Raw genomic sequence first — 21241 nt, forward strand, 5'->3', positions numbered from 1 at the left:
ACAGAGCCTGACTGGGATTCTCTGTCTTTCCCTCTCCCTCTCTCTCTCTGCCCCTCCTTGGTTCACACACACTCTCTGTCAAAATAAATAAATGAACATTAAAAAAAAAAAATAGGGCGCCTGGGTGGATCAGTCGGTTAAGCAGCCGACTCTTGATTTAGGCTCAGGTCATGATCTCTCAGTGCGGTTCGTGAGTTTGAGTCCTGTGTCAGGCTCTGTGCTCACAGCATGGAGCCTGCTTTGCATTCTCTGTCTCCCTGTCTCTGTTCCTTTCCCACTTGCTCTCTCTCTCTCTCTCAAAAATAAATAAATGTTTAAAAAATAATAAAAAAGTTAATTTTATGTGACGTGAATTTCACCTAAATTTAAAAAAGAGAGAGAGAGCATGTCCATGGAGTGCAGGGGCAGGAGGGACGACAGGAAGTGGTTCCCCCTATGGCTGTGGTATCGGGGCAGGGTCCGGGAGCTCTGACAACAGAGTGTGGGCAAGGGGACACGGTGGCCAGGTCCAGGAGGGCCTCTCGGGTCCATTCAGGGCATCCCAGGCACAGGACAGCACACTTACAAGTTTCCCCTCCGACTGCCTGGGGAGAGGGGGCCAGAAGAGGGAGCCTGGCTGCGGAGGGACCAGAGGCAGGGAGCTGGAGAAGGGCTCCCCCTTCCTTCTGTCCTCTCCCCCTTTCCCTCCTTTCCTTCTTTCTCTCCCCCTCATCTCCCCTCCCGTCCTTTCCCACTACCGCAGATACTCCCCAAGCACCCAGCCCACAGAGCAGCGGTCTCATTAGCTCATACAAAATCCTCACTCCGAAGCCACCCACCTGCCAAGACAAGGCTGGGGTGAAAGGTCACCACACAGCCCAGGCCCGGGCTCTTCCCTCCGTGCCGTGGAGACCATGCTGTATAATTCTAGGCCTCCCGGGAGGACAGACAGGTCTGTGTCCCTGCAGCCTTATGAGCACTTGGGTCTCGGTCAGAGCCTTGATTTATACGGTTGAGAAAAGTCAGCCGGCAACTATTTCTGGATAGAACGTTCCCCGGGGAACGGTGCATCACAAGAAAGGCGGCAGCCTCCTCAAAGGGCTGGGGTGAGGACAGGGAGGGAACCCCATTCTACGGCCTCTGGCTGCAACCCCTGATCCTGTACCAGGGCTCGGGGGCCTCATTCTCTCCCCCACCCCCAGTCTTCCTCTCTCCCCACCAGAACTTCCTCCAGATCACCCAGCGGGCCTCCCCGTGACCCCCAACACATATGCGGGGCTCACCCTGTGCCGGCCTGGGCTAGAAACTTCGTTGCACGTTCTCCACCTGCCCTCATCCCAAACAGGGAGGCAGGTCACAGGAAAAGTATTTTTCAGAAGAGAAAACTGAAGGTCGGCATGGAACAGTGGCTTGACTTGAAACTATTCATCTGAGCTGGTAATCTCCAATTTTCTATCACAAAACTCGTCAAAAAAATAGACTTGCTCTCATGCTCTCTCTCTCTCTCTATTAATATCTTTAGATACACGCATCCTCATGCTGGTGTATAGGAAAAAAAATACATGCATTAGAAAAAATATATCCAAAAATAAATTTTTAAAAAGCTGCACTAGAAGGGCACCTGGGTGGCCCAGTCAGTTAGATGTCTGACTCTTGGTTTCAGCTCAGGTCATGGTCTCATGGTTTGTGAGTTCAAGCCCCATGTCGGGCTCTGCACTGACAGCACAGAGACTGCTTGGGATTCTCTCTCTCCTCTCTCTGCTCCTTTCTCTCTCTCTCCAAAGAAATAAATAAACTTAAAAAAAAAAAAAAAAACATGAGGTAAAAAATCTTTTAAAGAGAAGCTCTAATCCTTGCTTCCCATACCCTCTGGGGGGCCTGCACCCCTCTCGGGAATCTCAGTGGGCCTCTAGCTTGAGTATTCTTAGGAGTCCTCTAAGAATGCAGATTCCTAGGTCCACGCAAAGACTCAGTCAGCGGCCTTGGGATAGGGCCCAGGAATCTGCATTTAAGTGAACGTCCCTGGCAAGGCTCACCCTTTAGGGCCGACTGGGCCTTCTGGCCCCTGCCACTTGGAGAGGCGTGGGAGGTGCTAAGGGCCACGGCTCTTCTCTTCCTGAAATCTCCACTGAGGAAGGGGCCAGGGAGGCATGTGGTTTTGTGACTTTTTAAAGGGCTTTTTTCTAGCCATGCCGCAAAGCCGGCTGCCCAATCACAGAGGCCTCCGGGCGCACGGAGAGGAACATCCTGTCTCCCGGGATGACTCAGTCTTCGCAGAAACTCACTGCGACCAGGGGCAGCTGCACGTCAGAGGCAGCTGCGGTCACTAGCTGGAGTGGTGCGCGTGCTCCCCCGGCCGTGAAACCTGGGAGCCTCTTCTGAGCAAGGCCTCTGTCTTCCACGCAAGCTACGGCCCTCGGTGCCTCGGAGCCCAGGGCCCAGCCAGCCACTCAGCGGGTCAGTCAACAAACACACTTGGACGCCAACCACATGCCAACCTCAGGCAGGGATGAGGACCCGCCCTCACCGCTGGTGCAAGAAAGAGAAGTCGCTGGGCACCTGGAGACCGGGTTCCAGGTCTGATGCTGTTGCTTCCCGGTCAACGGCTGTGCTTAACCTTCCCTCCCTGTAAAATGGGGAGAACGTCACCTGCCTTGCTACTCTAAGGAGTGACTGCCCCATTAAGGTGGGCTGGGTGGTAGCTAAATGAGGTTCCCGGTTGACTTTGGCTCCTGAGGGCAACAGCTTCAGAACTGCTAACTCCCTCCTCCATCCTGAGGACCCACTACAAAGTAACAAAGATGTATATTGAACACCCAGTGGGTGCAAATTAACTTAAAAAAACCTATGACCTTCTACTGTGTGCCAACCACTATGGAAGTCACGAGGAACATTGAAATGAGTCAAAGTGTTCCAAAGTTTCAACGGCGGTGGGAGGAGGGGGGGAATAGGTGACAATACAGAGGGTTATTGATGAAGGAAGCATGAAGCTGGGCAAGGAGGATTTGGGGGGAAGAATCTGTGGGGACAGGCATTCCAGGCAGAGGGAACAGCATAGTCAAAGGCACAGAGGTCTGAAAGTATGAACAGACCCTGACTGAGAGCTATGGGCAGGGGTCCTTGAATGACAGTCAAAGGCTGGGTTGTTCCAGTCAGCCTGCACGAGGGCCACAGGGTGGCTCCTGAAAGGCAGGGGGGTTGGGTGAAGGCCCCAGCCATGCGAACTAGGGGTTGAGCCCAAAACAGCCCTCAATCCCCTCAGGTGCTGGGCTGTCAGGTTCAAGGTCCCTGCTTGCCCTGTCGAAACTACCTCACCAGGAAGCACTGACCTTTTGTATGGCTCCCCCCTTCTTTTGTATGGCTCCTCTCTCCCTGCCACTGGCCCTGCCCCGGCTCTCTCAGGGGTCTGTGAGCCCCTTCTGGTCTCTTCTCCAGTTCCCGAGTGGGTCGGCCACCCCCACAGGGTTCCTCTGCCCACTTCAGCCACTCCAAAACTGAGGACCCTTGTCTTTATGTCTCCTATGCCGACTGCAGCCATGCAGCCCACCTTTGCCTCCCCACGCCTTCTGAGGCCCCTTCTAATCCAGCCAGGGCTGTGCAGGGTGAACCCTCCCTGCTCCTACCTCCACCCTGACATCTCCCACATGAGAAAATGGAGTCATGTTAGAGGTGGCTGGCTCTCCCAAGACCTCGCACACAGGAAACGCGGCCAGGGATTCAGACCCAGGAACCACGACTGGGAAACCAAGTCCATCAGACTCGGGGTGAGGACAGGAGGAAGGGGAAGGAAGACTCCCCATATCAAGTGCCTGGGCCCCTCCAAAAGGGCTGAGCTCAGAGCCCCAAACTCAGCTGCCCTCCCTGAGCAGCTGGCAGGGCACAGACCTACTGTACTCAAGAGGTTCCCACCAAAAAACTAATCCCTTGAGGAAGCAGCAGCTGGATGTACCCCCTCCTGCCCCCAGCTCTCTCCACATCAGAGGCCGAGGAGAAAGAGGAAGGGTACCCTGGCCGCTGCGGACTCTAGCCCCGCCTGCCTGAAGAGCCGGGCTGTGTCTCCTCCTCTCTTGGCCCTTACACACCATGGAAGGGGCCGCTGCCTTCCATGGGGACCCCCCTGCTGCCTCCTGGCCTGCCCCTCATCCGAGCATCACCTTTGAGGCCCCTTAGCAGCCCAGGGACTAACTCTGCGTGTGCTGATTAGGACACCCCAGGCACAGAGAGGGACCAGCGCTTGTCCAAGTTCACAGAGATCAGAATCAGAGCTCGGACTAGAGCTCAGACTGGGACCCAGCACCCGGAAGCTTGAAGAAATCCCCCTGAAATCCACCCATGCCCCAGGGGCCAGTCTCCCTGAGCTGGGAGAGAAGTAGTAACAGCTGCCACAGCTGTAACTTCCTGGCTGGGCTGGTCCAGCTGCCCTGACTGTCCCAGAGAGTCTGTGACTGGCCAGCCCAGAGGGAAGGCGGCCTCCCCTGCCCTCCTCACTCCCTTACCTCTCTTGGGCTCCACCACCATCCTGCTGGCCCAGGCTCAGGGGACCTGCCTGTGAGGTCTTTGTTCCAAACCTGGGGAGCCCCCCGCCTCCACGGCGCCCTGGCCCGCCTCCAGGCCGCTCTGCCAGCCCGAGCTGCTGCTCACAGACAAGCATCGCTCCCCACCTCTCCCCGCCCCTGCTGCGGCTGAGGCCGCCTCGCCTGGGCAGGAAGCGCCCAGCCTGATTTCCTACAAGTGTTTGTCAGAAGGAGGGGGTTTGTCTGCGAGCGGAGTGAGAGTCAGCAGGAGGAGCTTAACCCCTTGCGAGCTCTCTGCGGGTCGGATCTCGCAGCCCAGGAAAGGACGGCAGAGTCTCCCGACATCAGGGATTGGGGCCGTCTCAGCCAAAGTACAGACCGATGACACTGAGGTTCCAGGGAAGGTCAGAGGCTTGGCCAAGGTCACACAGCATGCTGAGCCTGGGAGGAGGCCTCAACAGCTGCAACCTTCTGGGAGCTTTTTCTGTAGCCCTTACCCTCTAGGGCATGACCTTGGCTGAGGCTCCCTCCCTCCCCAGGCCCTGGTGCTCACCTGCACAATGGGAGCTCACACTGGATGCTTGCTTGGCACCCTTGCAGCTCTGATTTCCTGTCCTGCCTTCCATCCTGCAACCCAATACCTTAGGGAGGCTGCAGCAATGCCTGCCATCCCCCCCCCCCCCGCCACCGCCACCCCAACCCCGTCCTCACCCTAAGCTGGGCCTGTAGCTACAGTGGGATTTTGTAGGCAGCACTGGAGGTGGGGAAGTGACTGATCGGCTGAATGTCCCCTGTTGTCCCCAGAGCTAATCAGAGGGCAAGCTACCTTTCCCCACGTTTCCCTCATCCCATTCATTCATTTGACAGGTACTTGCGGAGCTCCTCCTGTCCGCTGGGTGCTTTTCACGGTACTGGGAACATGGCAAGGTGCAAGGCAGGCCAAGTCCTTGCTCCACTCCAATAAACACAGCCGGTAAACAAACGTGGAGAGGGATGGATAAGACCGACAAGGGTGGGATGGAGCCCTGATCCATATCCCAGGCTGCTTTTGGTAAGCCTGATGCCTGCGGCTGACTCAGACCAACAGAATCAGTCTCTGGACATCTGCCACATTAAAGTGTCCCAGGTGACCAGGATATGTGGGCCCGGGTCAAGAATCTGTGGCTCAGAGAGTAAGGGGTTGGAGAGGAGGGTTTGGGGATGGCCAGGAAGGTCTCCTTGAGAAGGTGACATTCGAACAAGGGACTGAAGACAGAGGCAGGAGTAAGTCACAGGAAAGGCCGGCAGCAGAGTATTCTGGAAGGGCAAGTGCAGAGGGCAAGGTGGGAACCAGCTGGGCTTTCCCTGAGAACAGCAGAGCTGCGTCCCCAGAGGAGAGCGAGCCAAGAGGGAGAGGCAGGAGTGGGGGCATGGCCCCATGGAGGATCCAGGGGTTCTGATTCAGGAAACAAAAAGAAAAAGGAAAAAATCTGGCGTCTATTGTCCAAAAAATGAATCTCCAGGCAATTCTGATGAGCAGCCAGATTTGAGAACCAGAAGGAAAGGAAAATGGATCCTGAGTCAGGGTAGACCGGGATTCCAATCCCAGCCCCACCTCTCGCTAGCTCTGTGACCTTGGAGACTTCACCGCCCTCAGCCTGTTTCTTCATCTGTAAAACAGGGATAAGAAGTGTGGCCCCCCCCCCACAGGGCGGCTGCCAGGATTCAATGAGGTAAGACCTGCAAAGCGTACAGCTGGGGGCCTGGAACACGAATGAATGAACGAATGAACGAATGAATGAACAAATGAAGGAATAAGGAATGGACTTTCCTAAGGTTAGTTTGTGAGTATCTGGCAAAGCCAGAGCTAGAACCAGATGCCCTCATCCCAGCAATCACCCCACCCCTCCACCCTCTTCCCTGCCTTCTGCACACATCTGGGTGGTAAGGCTCTCCCCGCAGCCCCCAGCCCGATGTGGAGCAGGGCCAGACCCTAATGAGGGCCTGCCTGCCAGTTCTGGTGACCATGTGGGCCATTGTGCGAGGGGCGGGCTTCCCTGACGGCCCGTCACTCACTCACCCTCCCTCCCTGGTCATTAACCCAGGCAGCCCTGCCATCAGGGCCAGGTGGCTGCCTCAGCTAGACACGCCCCACGGCCCCCAGATAACCCCAAATCCATCTTAGGGGCAGCCGCCTAACACCAAGGAAAGCAGCACACTGGTCCACCTCCCTGCCCCCCCCCTGCCCCCCAAGTCTCACCAGTGCTCCTCCCTGCCTTTGCTTGTGCCGCGCCCCCTCCTGGCACACCATCTCCCCCACGGGCCAAATTCTGCTTAAAGCAACACATCCCACGGTGACCTCATGACACCGCCACCCTCCAAAGCTGCCCCATCTCTTGCCCAGGTGCGCAAACACAAGTGACCGTCGTTCTGGACATCTCCCTCTCCCTTACAGCCCGTGAACGGTCCATCATCGACTCCTATCGGTTTCATTGCCTCAGTCTCACCAGAACCTGCCCCATCACCGCATCCACACGTGGCCTCTCCTGGAAAGCTCTGGGGCCCCTCCAATCCATTCCTCGCCACCCTGCACCACTGCAATCGTTCCAAAACAAAAGCGTGCAAACATGGTCCATCTGTGCTGGAAACACTCCTGTACTGCCCGCTGCTCTGAGAAAGAAGTGAAGAAGGTGCTGGTCCAGCCTCTCCCTCCTCCCCCGTCTCCACCCTCCTCAGGGTGCTCCCCACTGTGCCTAGGACAAACTCAATCCCACTTCTTCTCCTTGGGAACTTCTAGGCAACCTGCAGATCTTAGCCCCCACGTGCCCTCCTCGGGGATCCATTTGGAATTAGACCTCAGGTCTGTCTTCCTGGTGACTGGGAACTCTGAAGTGCTCACCATTATATCCCCAGTGCCCAGCACGGGGCTTGACACACAGTAGAAGCACAGTAAATACACGCTGGATGATCTACTGAATCTAGCCAGTTGCCCATGCGGTGGCTGTGGCCCTCACAGCAAGCCAGTCAGGCTGGTGTGACATGCCCATTTTACAGGTGGGTAAACAGAGGCCCAGAGAGCCCAAGGAACCTGGCTGCAGTCACAAAGCTGGTGAGTGCCAGTAGAGATTGACGCCCACAATCATCCACCTCTTAACAACAATGCTCGGTGTTCATACCACTGCAGCCTGCAGAGATCGTTAATATCTATGCACGATAAAATTGGGCGGACAGCTTATTACCAACTAACTGCAATTCACTAAGCCAACGTTCCAAATCAACAGTGAAGCTCTCATTCCACACAGAGCCTTTCAGGGGCTTTTTCTTTTTCTTTTTAAGTTTATTTATTTATTATTTTGAGAGAGACGGGGAAAGGGGCGAGAGAGAACGGGAGAGAGGATCCCAAGCAGGCTCCACGTTATCGGCTCAGAACCTGATGCCGAGCTCGAACTCACGGACTGGGTGTGAGTGAGATCAAGACCTGAGCCGAAATCAAGAGTCAGATGCTTAACTGACTGAGGCACCCAGACGCCCTCGGGGGCTTTTCTAAACTGCTTTCTTGTCCTTCATTGCACAAGATGCTTCAAGAATAGCCTTGGGAAATGGGCAGGACAGGAGCGCGGTCTCGTTTACAGGTAAGGAAATGGAGACCCAGAGACGGGGAAGGGATTAGGTTCTGGTCACCCAACAAAAACAAAGCAACAACAAAATCCTTTGGCCCCCAGCCTTGAGTACTTTTACCAGAAGCGTGCCCACGTCCTGCTGAATCTGCACAAGCCTGCCTCCTGGCCGCAGGGGCCCAGCAAGCCTTTGGCCATTTGTCCCCTCTAGCCCCTGGGTCGTGAGGCTCCAGCACCTCGAAGGCCATCCTCAACCACCCTCCTACTGCCCATCACTCAGCCATCGGCTCCCCGCCCTCCATCCACATTCCCTCTTGAGCCCCACCTAAGTGCCCAGCGTGGTAACCAGAATGGAAGGTAGGTCTGCCTTTCTCCAAGCCTTCTGGTGCGGCCCAGGACATGGCTCGGGACTGGGATGGGCCTTGCTCGTTGGGGTGACCTACCTTGAACACAACGTCCCAAGCCCCGGAGGTACAGCGAGGCCACAGGGCTTTCCAGCCATTGGGGGGAAGTTGGGGACTGGCAGCTTCAGAATTCATGGGGACTCCCTTCCTTGGGAAAGAAATGAACCCCCCCCCCCCCAAGGTCATCCACTCCTTCTGGCCCAGGCTGCTGAATTTACCCTGTAGTTAAAGCCCGCAGGGAATTTGGGTGGTAGGTGAGCTGGCCAAGAAGAACTGGGGAAGCAGAGACCCATGTGACAGCCTGAGTGTCACTGAACAAGTGCCTTCCCCTCCCTTAGCCTGGAAATCTTGAGGCTTGATGAGATTACTTCTGAGGTTGTCAGAAATAACCTTCTAGCACTAAATCTCCTGGGTTCTTTGATTCCACTTGCCAACACCGGTAGAAACGCCATGGTGATGGGAGGCTGCAAGGCACAGGGGCTTCTGGAACATGTGCTTTAGGGGCAGAGATCTCCAGCTTCTCTTTGAAACCTGTGTGGCCTTGGGCAAGTGGCTTAACCTCTCTGAACCCCAGATTTCTTTTCTGTAAAATGGGGGTAATACGGACTTCACAGAATTGTTGGGATGATAAATGAGGCTATGGGCCTAAAGTCCTGGCCCACAGCCCAGCTGGCACAGAGCTCATGAATAAATGACTTTGGCCATACCCGTGAAACGCCCATATGGCCTGCTCCCTGCAGGACTGAGTTTAATTTTCCTGGCTCTGGAGCTCCCCTAAGATCAGCCACAGACCTCTTCTGGGTCTTCTACAGAAAAAGGGATGGCCAGCTCTTCCAAGTGCAGAGAAATGCTGTCATTTCCCTGTGGCCCTCTTCCCTGCGGCCTCCAAACGATCCCAGGGCTCCCCAATCCAGATAGAAACCGTGTCTTCGCCCTGAAGAGTTAAGGAGGGGAGGATGCGGGCCTTCCTCAGCCAACTGCCGCATGGGCGATGAGGAGGGTGTGGCCATACGAGCAAAACACACACACACGCATAAGCATTTGCACACACACACACACACACACACACACCCTTAAATTCACGCTCCATGAAAAGCGTCCACCAAAAAAAGGTGAATGCATTGCTAACAGCAAGACGTTATTGCACACCTATCACGTAAAGGCCTTTCCATGGATTAGGATGTCATCATTTAATCCTTACGCCAATCCAAGGAGGCAAGAAGTATTCTCCCCACGTCACAGGAGAGGAAGCTGGCTTTGAACCACGCCGTGCGAATCTAGACAGTACAGTCTTCTGTATCTGTGACCGAACCTTGCAGTACGTGAAAAGATTGAAAGCAACCTCGGTGTCCAACCTTAGGGGACCACTGAAATAAATTATGATGTTTCTGCTCAAAGGAGCATCATGCAGTTGTCACCGGTCCTATTGTGGAAGGAGATACAGTGGCGTAGAAGTGAGACACGCTGAGGGAGCCGTTATAAAATCATCTGTATCTAGTTTGAGCCCATTACATGCAAAGAACAACAGTTAACATACGGAGGAAGAGAAGGAAACGAGGGAGGGAAACGGGGGGGGGGGGTAAGCCACAATGTTTATAGTAATTAGTACTAGGTAATACAATTATAGCCAAGTTTACTCTTTCTCCTTATGTGTGTTTTCCAAAAATAACAGCTGCTTTAAAAATAAGAGTAAAATGAAGATTTGCTGTTCTTCTACCCCCTCCCCCCCCCCCCCCCCCCACAAACACATGCCACCACGGCAGACCTGTGTACTGGCTTCATTCTGATGAGACCTTGGGCATGCCCTGCCTCAGGTTCCCTGCCAGTACAAGTCAGGAAGAGCGGTTAGGTGCTTTGAGGCCCTTTGGAGCGCTGACGCCCTGTGATATTCTGTAATTCCCATCCCGCACTTTCTGTCTTCCTCTTTTTTATTTAACAGTTCTTACTTATTTATTTTGAGAGAGAGGGAGCACAAGTGGGGGAGGAGCAGAGAGGGAGAATCCCCAGCAGGCCCCGCACTGTCAGCACAGAGCCAGACGCGGGGCTTGAACCCACAAACCATGAGATCATGACCTGAGCCAACACCAAGAGTCAGACACCCAACCGACGGAGCGACGCAGGTGCCCCGCCCCCCTTCCTCTTTTTAAGCTCTGATACGACAGGCTCTTTTCTGCACATGTAGCCATTTATGCAACATGTGGCGACATATGAAAATCATAAAAGGGAAGGGAAGTGATCCTAGCCTTACCCACTCAACATTTTGGGGCATGGCATGTGTTGATCAGATTCTCATAACCAGGCATTTAACAGATGAGGAAAGGCCCGGAGAGGTTGTAAGAGTCGCCCATAGTCCCACAGCACATGACAGGCAGAGCTGGGTCTGTACACAGCCACAAGCACAGCATTACCCTCCAAATGACCCCTTGACCTAGTGGGGCTCTGAGTGCAGCCTCCTGGCACCTGAGGCCCCTCCCGGTCCTTGGCCTTTGGCTGTGGACTCCAGACTCCAAGAAGACTGCCAGCTGGGCAACCCACTCTGGCCCTGATCCCCAGCCTCTCCCCTAGAACAGGGGATTCCGGCAAGGATCTAGGGGCTCATGGGGGATCAGGCCTGGGAGCAAGGGGTCGCTCTTGCCAAACACACCAGAGTGTGGCCGGCACTTGGCAAGGAGATGGGATTGTATGCTGGAATGAAGGAGGGACCCAGGAATTAAAAATGTAAGGGGCTGGGGACAGAAAGGCCTGGATCCAGATCTGGTGGCTCTTCCAGACCCCTCTGACGCCCTCAACCACAGACTGAAGGTAACACTTTCCTCAGGCGTGTGCATGCAAAGTAACGGGACAATGTATACACGGCGGGGGCGGGGAAGGGGAGGGCGGGGCGGGGGGGTGTTGCGCTCTGAGCCTCCTCCTGGCTCCCAGGTCTGTTAGTGCCTCTTGCCACTGGCCCGGCCCCTGGCTCAGCCTCTAATCCCCTGGGCACACGCTGCGGGCTAAATCTTCCCACAGCATCATTCTGGTCAAGGCTTTCCCTGCTTAAAGACCAACTGATGGCTGTTGTCACTTGGGGTTAAAGGCCAGACACCTTGGCCCGAATTCAGGCTCAAACTGACCTGTTCCTAAGTCAGATGGCGGCTGCCCTGCACAACTCACACGCCAGACGAGGCTCCCCGTCTCAGAAAGGTTTTCCTTCTCAAATACCACACTTTAGGGGAGCATTCGGCCTGGCACCCCTCGGGCCTCCTGCCCTGCCAGGAACCCTCTACCTCCTAGCAGTGCTGGCCTTCTATCCCACAGTACCCTTCACATGTGGCTTTCTTAAAAAAAGAAAAAAGAAAAGAGAAAGCCTGATTTGTGGCCTGATCTGCTGATTGCCATAGTGTAAATGCCCACCTTATGGCCAATTTCAAGCTACCAATGTGGTATCACCAGCACAGCACCGGAGAGAGAGGCACACGGTCAGCTCCCACAAGACGACATACCCCTGCACATCCCAAAGTAAGGGCTGACCAACCCCAAAGAAAAGCTGTGTGACCTCACGTGAGTGACTTAAACTCTCTGAACCTCGGGCTTCTCATTTGTAAAAGGAGAACAGCAACAACACCCACTTCATGGCAACAATGTGAACACTAAGTGATAAAATCCAGGCGATCGACAACAACGCACTGAACAACTGCTATGTGTAGGGCTCTATACTGGGTACCAAGAAGGTGACAAAAGTTCCTGCCCTCCCAGACCTCAGTCATTGCAGTAAAACCCGTGGCGCAGTGGCGAGAATATAGCATTCAGTAATCAGTAACTGTCATCAATATTATTGTTACTTCCTTTCTCTGGGCCTCAGTTTCCTCTTCTCCAGTAGGCACTGGAGTGCCTACTACCATTCCCATTTAACAGAGGGGAAAACTGAGGCTTTCAGAATGGAAGTCAGGCTGGGGATTGAAACCCAGGTCTTCTAACTCTCCATCTCCAGATCTGTCCCATCTCCCAGGACTGAGGAAACATAAAAAAGACCTGGCGTTTGCCTGGTGATTCAGCTGGATGCTTTAAAAATACTTTCTTCCCCCCTCCTGGGGATAAACTGAAATGTCCTTGGCAGGCACCGGTTTCCAAAATACTGTCTCAGCATGACAGCGGCAGTGCGGGGACCATCCCCAGCATCTCTGGTAACCCCAGCCCTGGTGCTTCTGGCAGAGTGTTCAGGCTGGTGGGAGCTGATGAAATCCCCTCGCAAGAAACAGCCTACATCACATGTTTCAGATGCAAACCACTGGGCTTCGGGGAGGCAGAGGCCCCACGCGGGCACCTTCTCCTTCCTGCAGAAGAACTGGGAATAAAACTTGAATAGTCCCCAAAACACCAAGGGGTCTATCACCCTAAGCTAGACTTAAGCCCCCTCAGGTTCTGTTTTCTTGACAAAACAAAACCAACAGTCAAACCCACCAACGCCAGAGGAGGCGCCTGGCAAATTCTCTTGGGAAGTCCCTGGAGGTATCTAACCTCAGTCCTCCGAGCTTCGGTTTCAACAATTTCTTCTTCCGTTTTGGAGGACAGAAACAATGTCTCTTTTCTCTACAACCTGTCTCAGGCTCAAAGCTTCAAAATAGCCCGGGCTTGTTATCAGCAACTTTCCCTTCCAACTTTATCACTGAGAAGCAGAAGCTTTTGAAAGGTAGGTAATGATCCTCTCCAACCTGTCATTTCTTTCAACAATAGCGGGGGGGGGGGGGGGAGGGGAAAGGATGAGGGAAGAGTCTCCTCCAAGGTCGCACGCCGCCGCGGGTGCCAGCGGCATCGCCCTGGGGAGAGGCCAGCACTGCGCCTGCCCTGCTGTGCGCTTCGGGCAACACGCGCCCCTTCTCTCGGCCTCAGTCTCCCCATCTGTGTACTGAGAAAGGCTGGTCTCATTTCTCAGTCCATTCCAGTCCCTACCACTGTCGAGCTGCCCATCCTCACTGCTGGCCCTTGCTCTGCCTCCCTCCCCCTCGCCAAAAAGAGGAAAAGAAACTTGCGTTAGGCGTCCGGGGAGGGTGCGCGGCTCCGAGTTGTCAGGCTGCGCGGGTTGTTGCCTGGTGAACAAGAATCTCACACAAATCCCAGGACACAGAAGTCCCACCTCCCCCGTAACCACAGCTACCCGGGCCACACCTCCAACCCAAACACGGCCCGAGGCCCCGCCAAGGACCACCCCCGATTCCCTCGGGACCTCTCCCCGCCCTGCGACCAGCCCCAGCTGGAGTGAGAGCAAAGGCCAACGCCCCCATTGTGCGGAGGTGGAGACTGAGGCCGGAGGTGGCGCCTGCGGAACCCGGCGGCCAGCCGGGCTAGGACTGGACACTGAACGCCGGTCCAGGACTCCCAGTCCCGGAGCGGCGATCGGTCTCCTTCCCGGGCGCGTGGGGTTTCCACGTGGGAGAGACAGAAAGCAGCGGCAGTCCCTGTGGATCGGAGCCCATCGGCGCGGTCCGCTCTCCTCCCCATTCCCCAGACCGAGAAACTGAGACCCAGCGAGGGACCGGCCCTAGCCCGGGACCCACCGCGAGCCCCACCCCGCGCCTCACCTGCCGGCGGTCGCAGCGCGCCCGTGGTTTCCTGGAGTTGAGCGGCAAACAAAGGCCTCCAATCCCGGTGCGGGGCGGGGCGGCGACTTTTTGCTTAATCCCCGAGGCGGGCCTGTGACGGGCGGGGAGGGCCCAGGGAGGCGGGGCCTCGAGAAGCTCCACCAATCGCAGAGAGGCGGCCGCCTGCGGCCCGCCCCCAGGCATTCGGCCTGGGCTCCAGCACTGAAAAGTTCACATCTGGCAGGTTCGTGTCCCTCCTGGAACCCGCCCGAGTGCCGACCGGAGTCTGAGGCCCAGAGCTGAGACATTTGTGCAAGCTCGCACAGAGCCACAGTGAGAAAGAGACCACAAACTTTCATAGCTGAAGCGGACTGCTTCATGACAGTATAATATTAGTAATAATGAACTTTTCTTGAGCACTTATCTGTCAAGAACTGTTGGGAGCTCTTCCTGTGCTCCGTCCTCTCCTGTGAGGTAGGTACGTATTGTCACTACTCTCTAAGCATATGCTTAGTGCAAACCAACATTGATTAGCAGGTGGGAGAACCCAGGTCTCCAGAGGGACAAGAGCTTGCCCGAAGTCCAGCAGTGAGTACAGGACAGAAATGATCCGTCGTCCACTGAGAGGTCACCTTGAAGGATGGTCGTGTAAAGTGTCAAACTGGCCTAGGCTTCCGCCCAGTTCTGCCGCTGGCTGCCACTAAAGGGATCCCTGACGCCAGCCTCACAGAGGTGCTGAGGGGAGGAAGTAAAGAAAGCAGCAAACCCGGAAGAAAGAAATCAATGGCACTCATTTAAAGAGCCCCTCCACCAACGCTATTTCACGAGGAGTTGACTGCCCCCAAGGCAGGAAGACCCTTGCCGAGGACCTGCATCCATCTCTGTTGCAGTCAGTTCTCTGTCCTCCTGGCAGAAAGTTCTTCCCGGTTCTCCAGGGTGCCTGAGGCTCCCTACACGCACCCAATAATAATCACGGCAACAGTTTCTATTTTACTGAAAGTGTACTATGTGCCAGTGGCTAACATTTTAGCGAATCCTTCTAATAACCTACAAGCTAGGTTAATACTAGGCTCCTCATTTAAAGATGGCGAAACTGAGGCTCTGAGAGGTTAAATGACTTGCCCCAGATCACAGGGCCAGGAAATAGTAGAGGTGGAATTTGATCCCAGATGTCAGACTCTGAAGTGTGGACCCTTTGAGCGATGTCTTGTTCTCCATCCTTGTAATCCTCACATTGGGCTGTTCTATCCCTCACCCTCCTTTCTCCCAAGCAGAGGGAGCTCCAGGTAATTTGAAGGGCAACTTGGCACTTGCTTGGGCAGGCCCTGGCTCAGGCCCCAAACTCACCCTCTTCCTGCCTTCTTCATCTAGCAGCGAATTCTGAGACTCTCCAGCAGTACTGTCCCCACACCACCCCACCACCCCAATTCTGGCATCATGAATAAAGATGTGAGGGCCACAGGTACCTGTGGCCAGGATGGACCTCTGACCCCTCCCTCCTCCATTATTCAAAGCCACCCTCGCCCATGGTTTGGGGTCCCTTCAGAAGACAGCAGGACACATGCTTGTCTTTGCTTTATGATGTGGACTTCAGGCAGCCATGGATCCGAATTTGGCCTCTACCACTCACTAGCTATAGAACTTTGGGCAAGAAACTTGACCTTTCTAAGCCCACTGGCAAAGGAGTTTAAGTTTTTTTAAAATTCCATTGGGAGGGGGACCCTAACACCCAATGGGCCACAGCCCTGGAGCTGGGCCGAAAAATTCTAGAAACAACAGTCCTAGAAATGTATTCTTGTCCTACTTTTTCAGAGTACAAACTTGGGGCGGTGGGCAGCAGCTGCCAGGCGCCCTCTTGTCTCCTGGAGTTGGACCGAGCGGAGAGATGGCCGGTTCGAGGCACCGGAGGTGGTCAGTGACTGGCCTGAAATTCACCATGGGCTGGTGATAGACGGATGCACAAGGTTCAGAACAAGATGCACGAGGACTAGAGACTGCAAAAGGTGTGGCGTTCCTAAGGCCGGAGGACCCTTCGTTTGCCATGAGCGTCATCCGGATTGCAGTCATCATCCTGGGGCTGACCCTGAGCGTGGTTCAGGGGCCCACACACAGCATCCCAACCTCCATCAGGGGCAAGTCGCAGTATCCCCACTGCGTTTGTTTCCTGAGGTTGTTGTAACGAATTGTCACCAGTTCATGGCTTAAGGCAGCCCTAATTTGTTCTCTTACAAAGAGAGGTCAGAAGTCCATGGTCAGCCTCAAGGGGCTGATGTCAAGGAGTTGGTTTCCTTCTGCCTGCTCTGAGGGGAGAATCTCTTTCCCTGATTTTTCCAGTGTTTAGTGGCCACCTGTATTCCTGGCTGGTGGTCCCTCCCTCCATCTCCAGAGCACATCACAACCTCTGCTGCCCTCAGCACAGCACTGTTCCCTCCTCCGTGTCACGTCCCCCTCTGACTCCCTCTTACAAGGACCTTTGGGATTAGATTGGGCCCTGCCCAGAAAATCCAGCATAACCTCCCCATCTAAATGCCTTAACCCCATATGCCAAGTCCCTTTGCCATGTAAGGTAATGTTCACACGTTCCAGGAACCTGGATATCTTTGGGGCCATTATTCAGCCTGCCACACCCATTTTCCAGATGGGGAATTTGGGCCTAGAAAGGTGAGATCACTTACCTATGACCAGGCAGGATTTGGCATCTGATGCCTGGAGAGCTAGGGCCTGACAGCCAGGTGGGAGTTATTCCCTGCAGGGTTATTAGGACTGGGGAGGGGCCTAAAGAGTCCCCCAGGAGGGGCTGGGGCTTCGGGGATACTGGCTGCCTCAGAGGTCAAGTGGAATCCAGGCCTCTGGCCTCAGGTGGTCTCCTTGAGCTGGGGAGGTGATGGGGGCAGATTAAAGCAAGATCTGATTCAGGTCTGGTGACTCAACTGCCCCTAACCCATCTCTAGCTGACCTCTGGACACAGGGCTGGGCAAAGCAGGATTTCTCAAACTCTTATCCCAGAGAAACCCTGGGGTTGAAGGAAATGGGCCCTGGGGGTGTAGCAGACCATTTTATGCCCCCCTCCCTTCCCTGCCCTTCACATGTGTCTTTGCTTCTAACACCCCCACGCCCCACCCCCACCCCCCAACCCTGGCCCTGCCCTTGGCTCCTGAACAGCTTGGCCTGTACAGGTAAAGAATGGGATTGTGGCCGGGAATTTACTGCCTCTAACCCTTCCCTTCCTCGGACCTTGTGCAAAGACTGACCCATGAAGGCCCTGTCACCTTGCCCTGAGTGGGGACAGTTCTGGGCCCACCTTCTACTCTAGAGTCCCCTGTGGGATCATGCTGCAGCCACCCTCCCAGCTTCACCTCAAATCCCACCCTGCTCAGCTTTCTCCTTTTCCCCCTCCTGACTTGTCCACTCCCTTACTGGTCTGCCGTGGCAGCCTTTCCTTAACGAATCACTTGCGTATAAATCCTCATCACAGAGTCGGCTTCTGGGACCCGCCCTGAGGCAGGCCCCTCTCTGTGTGTTAAAGCATCCATGCACATTGTGCATTCTGCCCCATAACATACCTGTGCATTTTAATTTAAAGGTATTTTCTGTGAACAGCCTTCAGGTAACGTGCTCCAAGATGTGGGTGTGGCTCAGATGCCCCTGCACCCCCACGTGTGTCCCACATTGAGCCGTGGGGGGCAGAGGGAGAGGCTGGCGGTGTCTTGTCCTGAGTGTCTCCATCTGTCCTCCATCTGTCCATTAGAACCCCAGCCACAAAGGCAGGCCACACAGCACGCCGGACCCTAACCTTGTTCAGATTTCTTTATTGAAAAATTAAATTCATAAGCTCTGTATATAAATACGCTCACATTGCTGGTCACCTGCAAGGCCTCTGGGGTAGGCTGGGGGTGCGGTGGGAAGCTGGGGGCTTGGGGCCCCCAGGGGTGAGGAGAGGGGAAATAAATAATAAATACCATGGGGGTGGATAAGGGGCCAGGAAGAAAGGGGGTGCGGAATGGGGGGGGGGGTTGCTTGACGCTTATTTGTGGCACTAAAGGTCCTGTGAGATGCCCCCCTGGCTGGGGGCTGTGTCTGTGAATCCTCACGTGGCCTCACTCCAGATAAAGGCTCGGACATCTGAGGATGGGCCAGGTGCCAGCTGGCGGGGAAGGGGGCACAGTGCCCCCTTATCCAACCCAGAGTAACACGTCCTGGCAGCCTCAGGTGGACTTCCTCTCCTTCCCGAACCCACGCTCGTACCGGGCATCTACTGTGTATACCGGGCATGGCACCAGATCCTGGCCCGACCTTCTGTTTGCCTCACCGGACTTTCTTCTCCTGGTTCTGGGCCAGCGGGCCGGGAAAGAGTGGGGGGGGGGGGGTGTCTTCCTGCTACCTGGCCACGCAGCCCCGGCCCTCACGGAGCTTACTAGTGCCAGGAGGGAAGAGGGACTGGGGCCAGGGACTGGGCAGCAGTGGGAGGCCGTCGGGCCTCAGCCCCTAGAGCATCACATTGAACTCGGTGACCAGAAAGTCGATGTAGTCCCGCTCCTTGGTCTTAAAGGCCTCGGCGATGATGCGCGCGGCCTCTCGATGTTCCTTGCCCCGAAGCGTCAGCCCGTTCACCTCCAGGATCACATGGCCCACCTTGAGCTGCCCACAGTTGTGGGCTGAACCACCTCGCTGCAGGGGCAAGACACAGGGCAGGGGCACATGAGGCGCTCGAGGGCTGGCCGGGCTCTGACACCCACCGGGTCAGGCCCAACACTGCCAAGCAGGCTATCATCTGGGAGTCCGCTGCCCTGATTAAGAAAACTGAGGCTCAGTGAGGGCAGAGGGCTGGGTCTGCCGGGGTGGCAGAACTCTGAGAGGCTGAGAAAGGGGCCTTCGGGGGTGGGGACAGATGATCAAGTGGGGCCCGCGGAGACGTACCTGAATTGTGACGATCCTAGGCAGGGGCTGGCGGGTGTTGGCACCGCCCTCGATGGCGATGCCCAGGGTGGCTGCGCTTTTCTTCACGCGGATCAGGGTAGACGTGGGCTCCAGGAGTCCGGGCTGCGGGCGCGGGCAAGGAGACCAATGACTGAGGCCTTCTCGGTGGAGGCCTGGCTGGGGAGGCTGGACTGGCCATGACATGTCCCCTGGGTCAAAAGGGCTCAGACTCCAGACCGGTGCTGGAAGCTGCCAGCATGCTAGCACTAAGCTAAGAATCCGGTGTTCCCAGATCTCTGACTGCTTCAAGACCCCCTGAGGCTCAGGAGGCTAAGCGGCCGGAGCTGCTGGGTGGTGGCTCTAGGACTTGGACACAGGCCTGACTGCTTCAGCCAGGGCGCCATCTCAGAACTGAGCTTAACGACCCTCAAGACCAACTTTCGGTGCCTGGCTTGTCACTGTCAGTGGCGAAGGCAGGGCCTAACTTGGGCCGCCAGACTCCTGATACCGTGGTCTTTCCAGGTACCCACAACCCTCCAGTGATGGGGGCTCACTTCCTCCCCGTGGGCACTTGTCAAGCTGAAACCTGGCTAGGGACCTCCTGCTCCCCACCTTCCCCCCCAGTCGTCTGCATCCCCTCCTCCTCGCTTACCGGTTTGGTGGCCCCCTCTGTGGTCCTCTCATTCCGAGGCGGCTCCTTGCTACTCCTGCTCTTGGCAGATGCCATCTGTCTGCCTCGGCCCGGGGCGCTGGCCTCTGCCTCGCCAGCATCCACGCCACTGTCCTCGCTCAGGGTCTGCCCACTGTCCGAGAGCTGGGACAGTGTGGAGGCTGCTGAGAGTGGGGAAGAGGAGGAGAGAGGTGGTTTAATACAGCTGGGGTCAGGGAGGGCTTCCTGGAGGAGGTGATGGAGCCGCAGGCTGAAAGGCTGCGGGGATTCTCCAGGCACGGACTAGGGAGGAATGAAGGGATCACAGGGCTGAGGGAAGAGAGACTTCCAGACACCTTTCCACCACTGAGACCTGCCCTTCCAGCTGGGTCTGGCCCCAAGTCTGCCAGAATTTCTTCTCTGACCACCCAGTTCTCAGCCCATGGAATAATGATTAAAACAGAGGCCAGGAGGCAAACCCAGTCCACAAATGTGGGTTATTTATTTCTTTTAACTTGCACAGTGCTGTCGAATTTTAACGATGAACCAACACATGCAAATTAAGATAGTTCATATAAAAATTAAATTTCCACCCTCTCAATTAAAAAGTGGGAGGTCTGGGCACCTGGGTGGCTCAGCTGGTTAAGCATCTGACTTTGGTTCAGGTCACGATCTCGTGGTTTGTGAATTTGAGCCCCGGGCATCGGGCTCTGCACTGGTGGTGTGGAGCCTGCTTGAGATTCTCTCTCTCTCCCTCTCTCTCTGGCCCTCCCCCACTTGTGCTCTCTCTCTCTCTCTCTCTCTCTCTCTCTCAAAATAAATAAATACACTTAAAAAAAATTAGAAGGTTTGCCATGCCTGGTCTGTAGCCTCCACAACCCCAAGCTGAGTGGTGGGCACAAACCCTCATTCACCAGTCAACCCAAGCTGCTTCGTTGCATGTGTGATGGCCTGGCCCCTAGTTTGAGACACTCCAGTGTCTGGCAGGTCAGGTCTGAATCCCCTCTGACAAGCTGTGCAACCCAGGGCGAGCTACACAGCTTCTCTGAGCCTTCATGTTTTTGTTTCAACACAGGAGCAATGACACCCATCTAATGGCGTTATCATAAAACTGAATGGATATGATGTGTAGGGTGAAACCGACAAGAGAACAGACTTGTGCTACACTTGTCTGTTCCACAGTTACTTTCTGTGCCTCAGTTTTTTCATCTGTAAAATGGGGATAATAGCACCAGCCTCCAGGGCGGCTGGGAGGGTTAGATGAGTTGCTAATAGAGACAAGGCCCCTAGAACCACATCGGGCACACAGGGAAGTACGGCGCAACTGACCGCTTTTATCAGGCTGTGCTGGGCTCAGTGCCAGATGATACCTCAGGTTTCGCTCACCACATCCTGCCTTCCCTCACCAAGCTCCTGAGCCCAGGGACCCTGTACTCTGCACCCCAGTCTGCCCACTGCTTGGCATATAGCAGGCACTCAGTTCACAGACACCCCCCTGACCTGGTCTGCCCCCTTCCCTGGCCGCAGCGGGGTCTATGTATCACTTGAGCCACAAGATGGCAGCAGAATCCAGCAAAATACACCCTACTTGCTATGGAGAAGGAGATCTAGAACACCCAGAGGT

General features: G+C 55.4%; 2 protein-coding genes and 2 long non-coding RNA genes across 11 annotated transcripts in view; 2 read left to right on the forward strand and 2 right to left on the reverse strand.

The window, feature by feature from the left end:
- AKNA (AT-hook transcription factor) overlaps positions 1-14147 on the reverse strand; it is a 55433-nt gene extending 41286 nt beyond the window's left edge. For 2 of the 8 annotated variants that reach the window (XM_045469482.1, XM_045469477.1), the window contains exon 1: positions 13503-13583. The gene's annotated coding sequence lies outside the window, so the exon portion shown is untranslated. Of the gene's footprint in view, positions 1-818; positions 945-4475; positions 4680-13502; positions 13584-14051 lie in introns of those variants that run through there. The other 6 variants (XM_045469483.1, XM_045469478.1, XM_045469481.1 and 3 more) reach the window with 6 other exon arrangements.
- On the forward strand, positions 5765-6979 carry LOC123593522. Its single transcript, XR_006710361.1, has 2 exons — positions 5765-6205; positions 6928-6979. It is a non-coding gene; the product is annotated as an uncharacterized LOC123593522 (long non-coding RNA).
- LOC123593521 lies at positions 7916-17896 on the forward strand. Its single transcript, XR_006710360.1, has 4 exons — positions 7916-8104; positions 8195-8446; positions 13079-13162; positions 15864-17896. It is a non-coding gene; the product is annotated as an uncharacterized LOC123593521 (long non-coding RNA).
- Positions 17841-21241, reverse strand: part of WHRN (whirlin) — a 96516-nt gene continuing 93115 nt past the window's right edge. The window contains 3 exon segments of the mRNA XM_045469485.1: positions 17841-18719; positions 18969-19091; positions 19621-19802. Coding sequence (XP_045325441.1) covers positions 18537-18719; positions 18969-19091; positions 19621-19802 — 488 coding nt within the window. The 3' untranslated portion in view covers positions 17841-18536.

The sequence above is a fragment of the Leopardus geoffroyi genome, chromosome D4 (genome assembly GCF_018350155.1).
Source record: "Leopardus geoffroyi isolate Oge1 chromosome D4, O.geoffroyi_Oge1_pat1.0, whole genome shotgun sequence".
NCBI classification, from domain to species: domain Eukaryota; kingdom Metazoa; phylum Chordata; class Mammalia; order Carnivora; family Felidae; genus Leopardus; species Leopardus geoffroyi.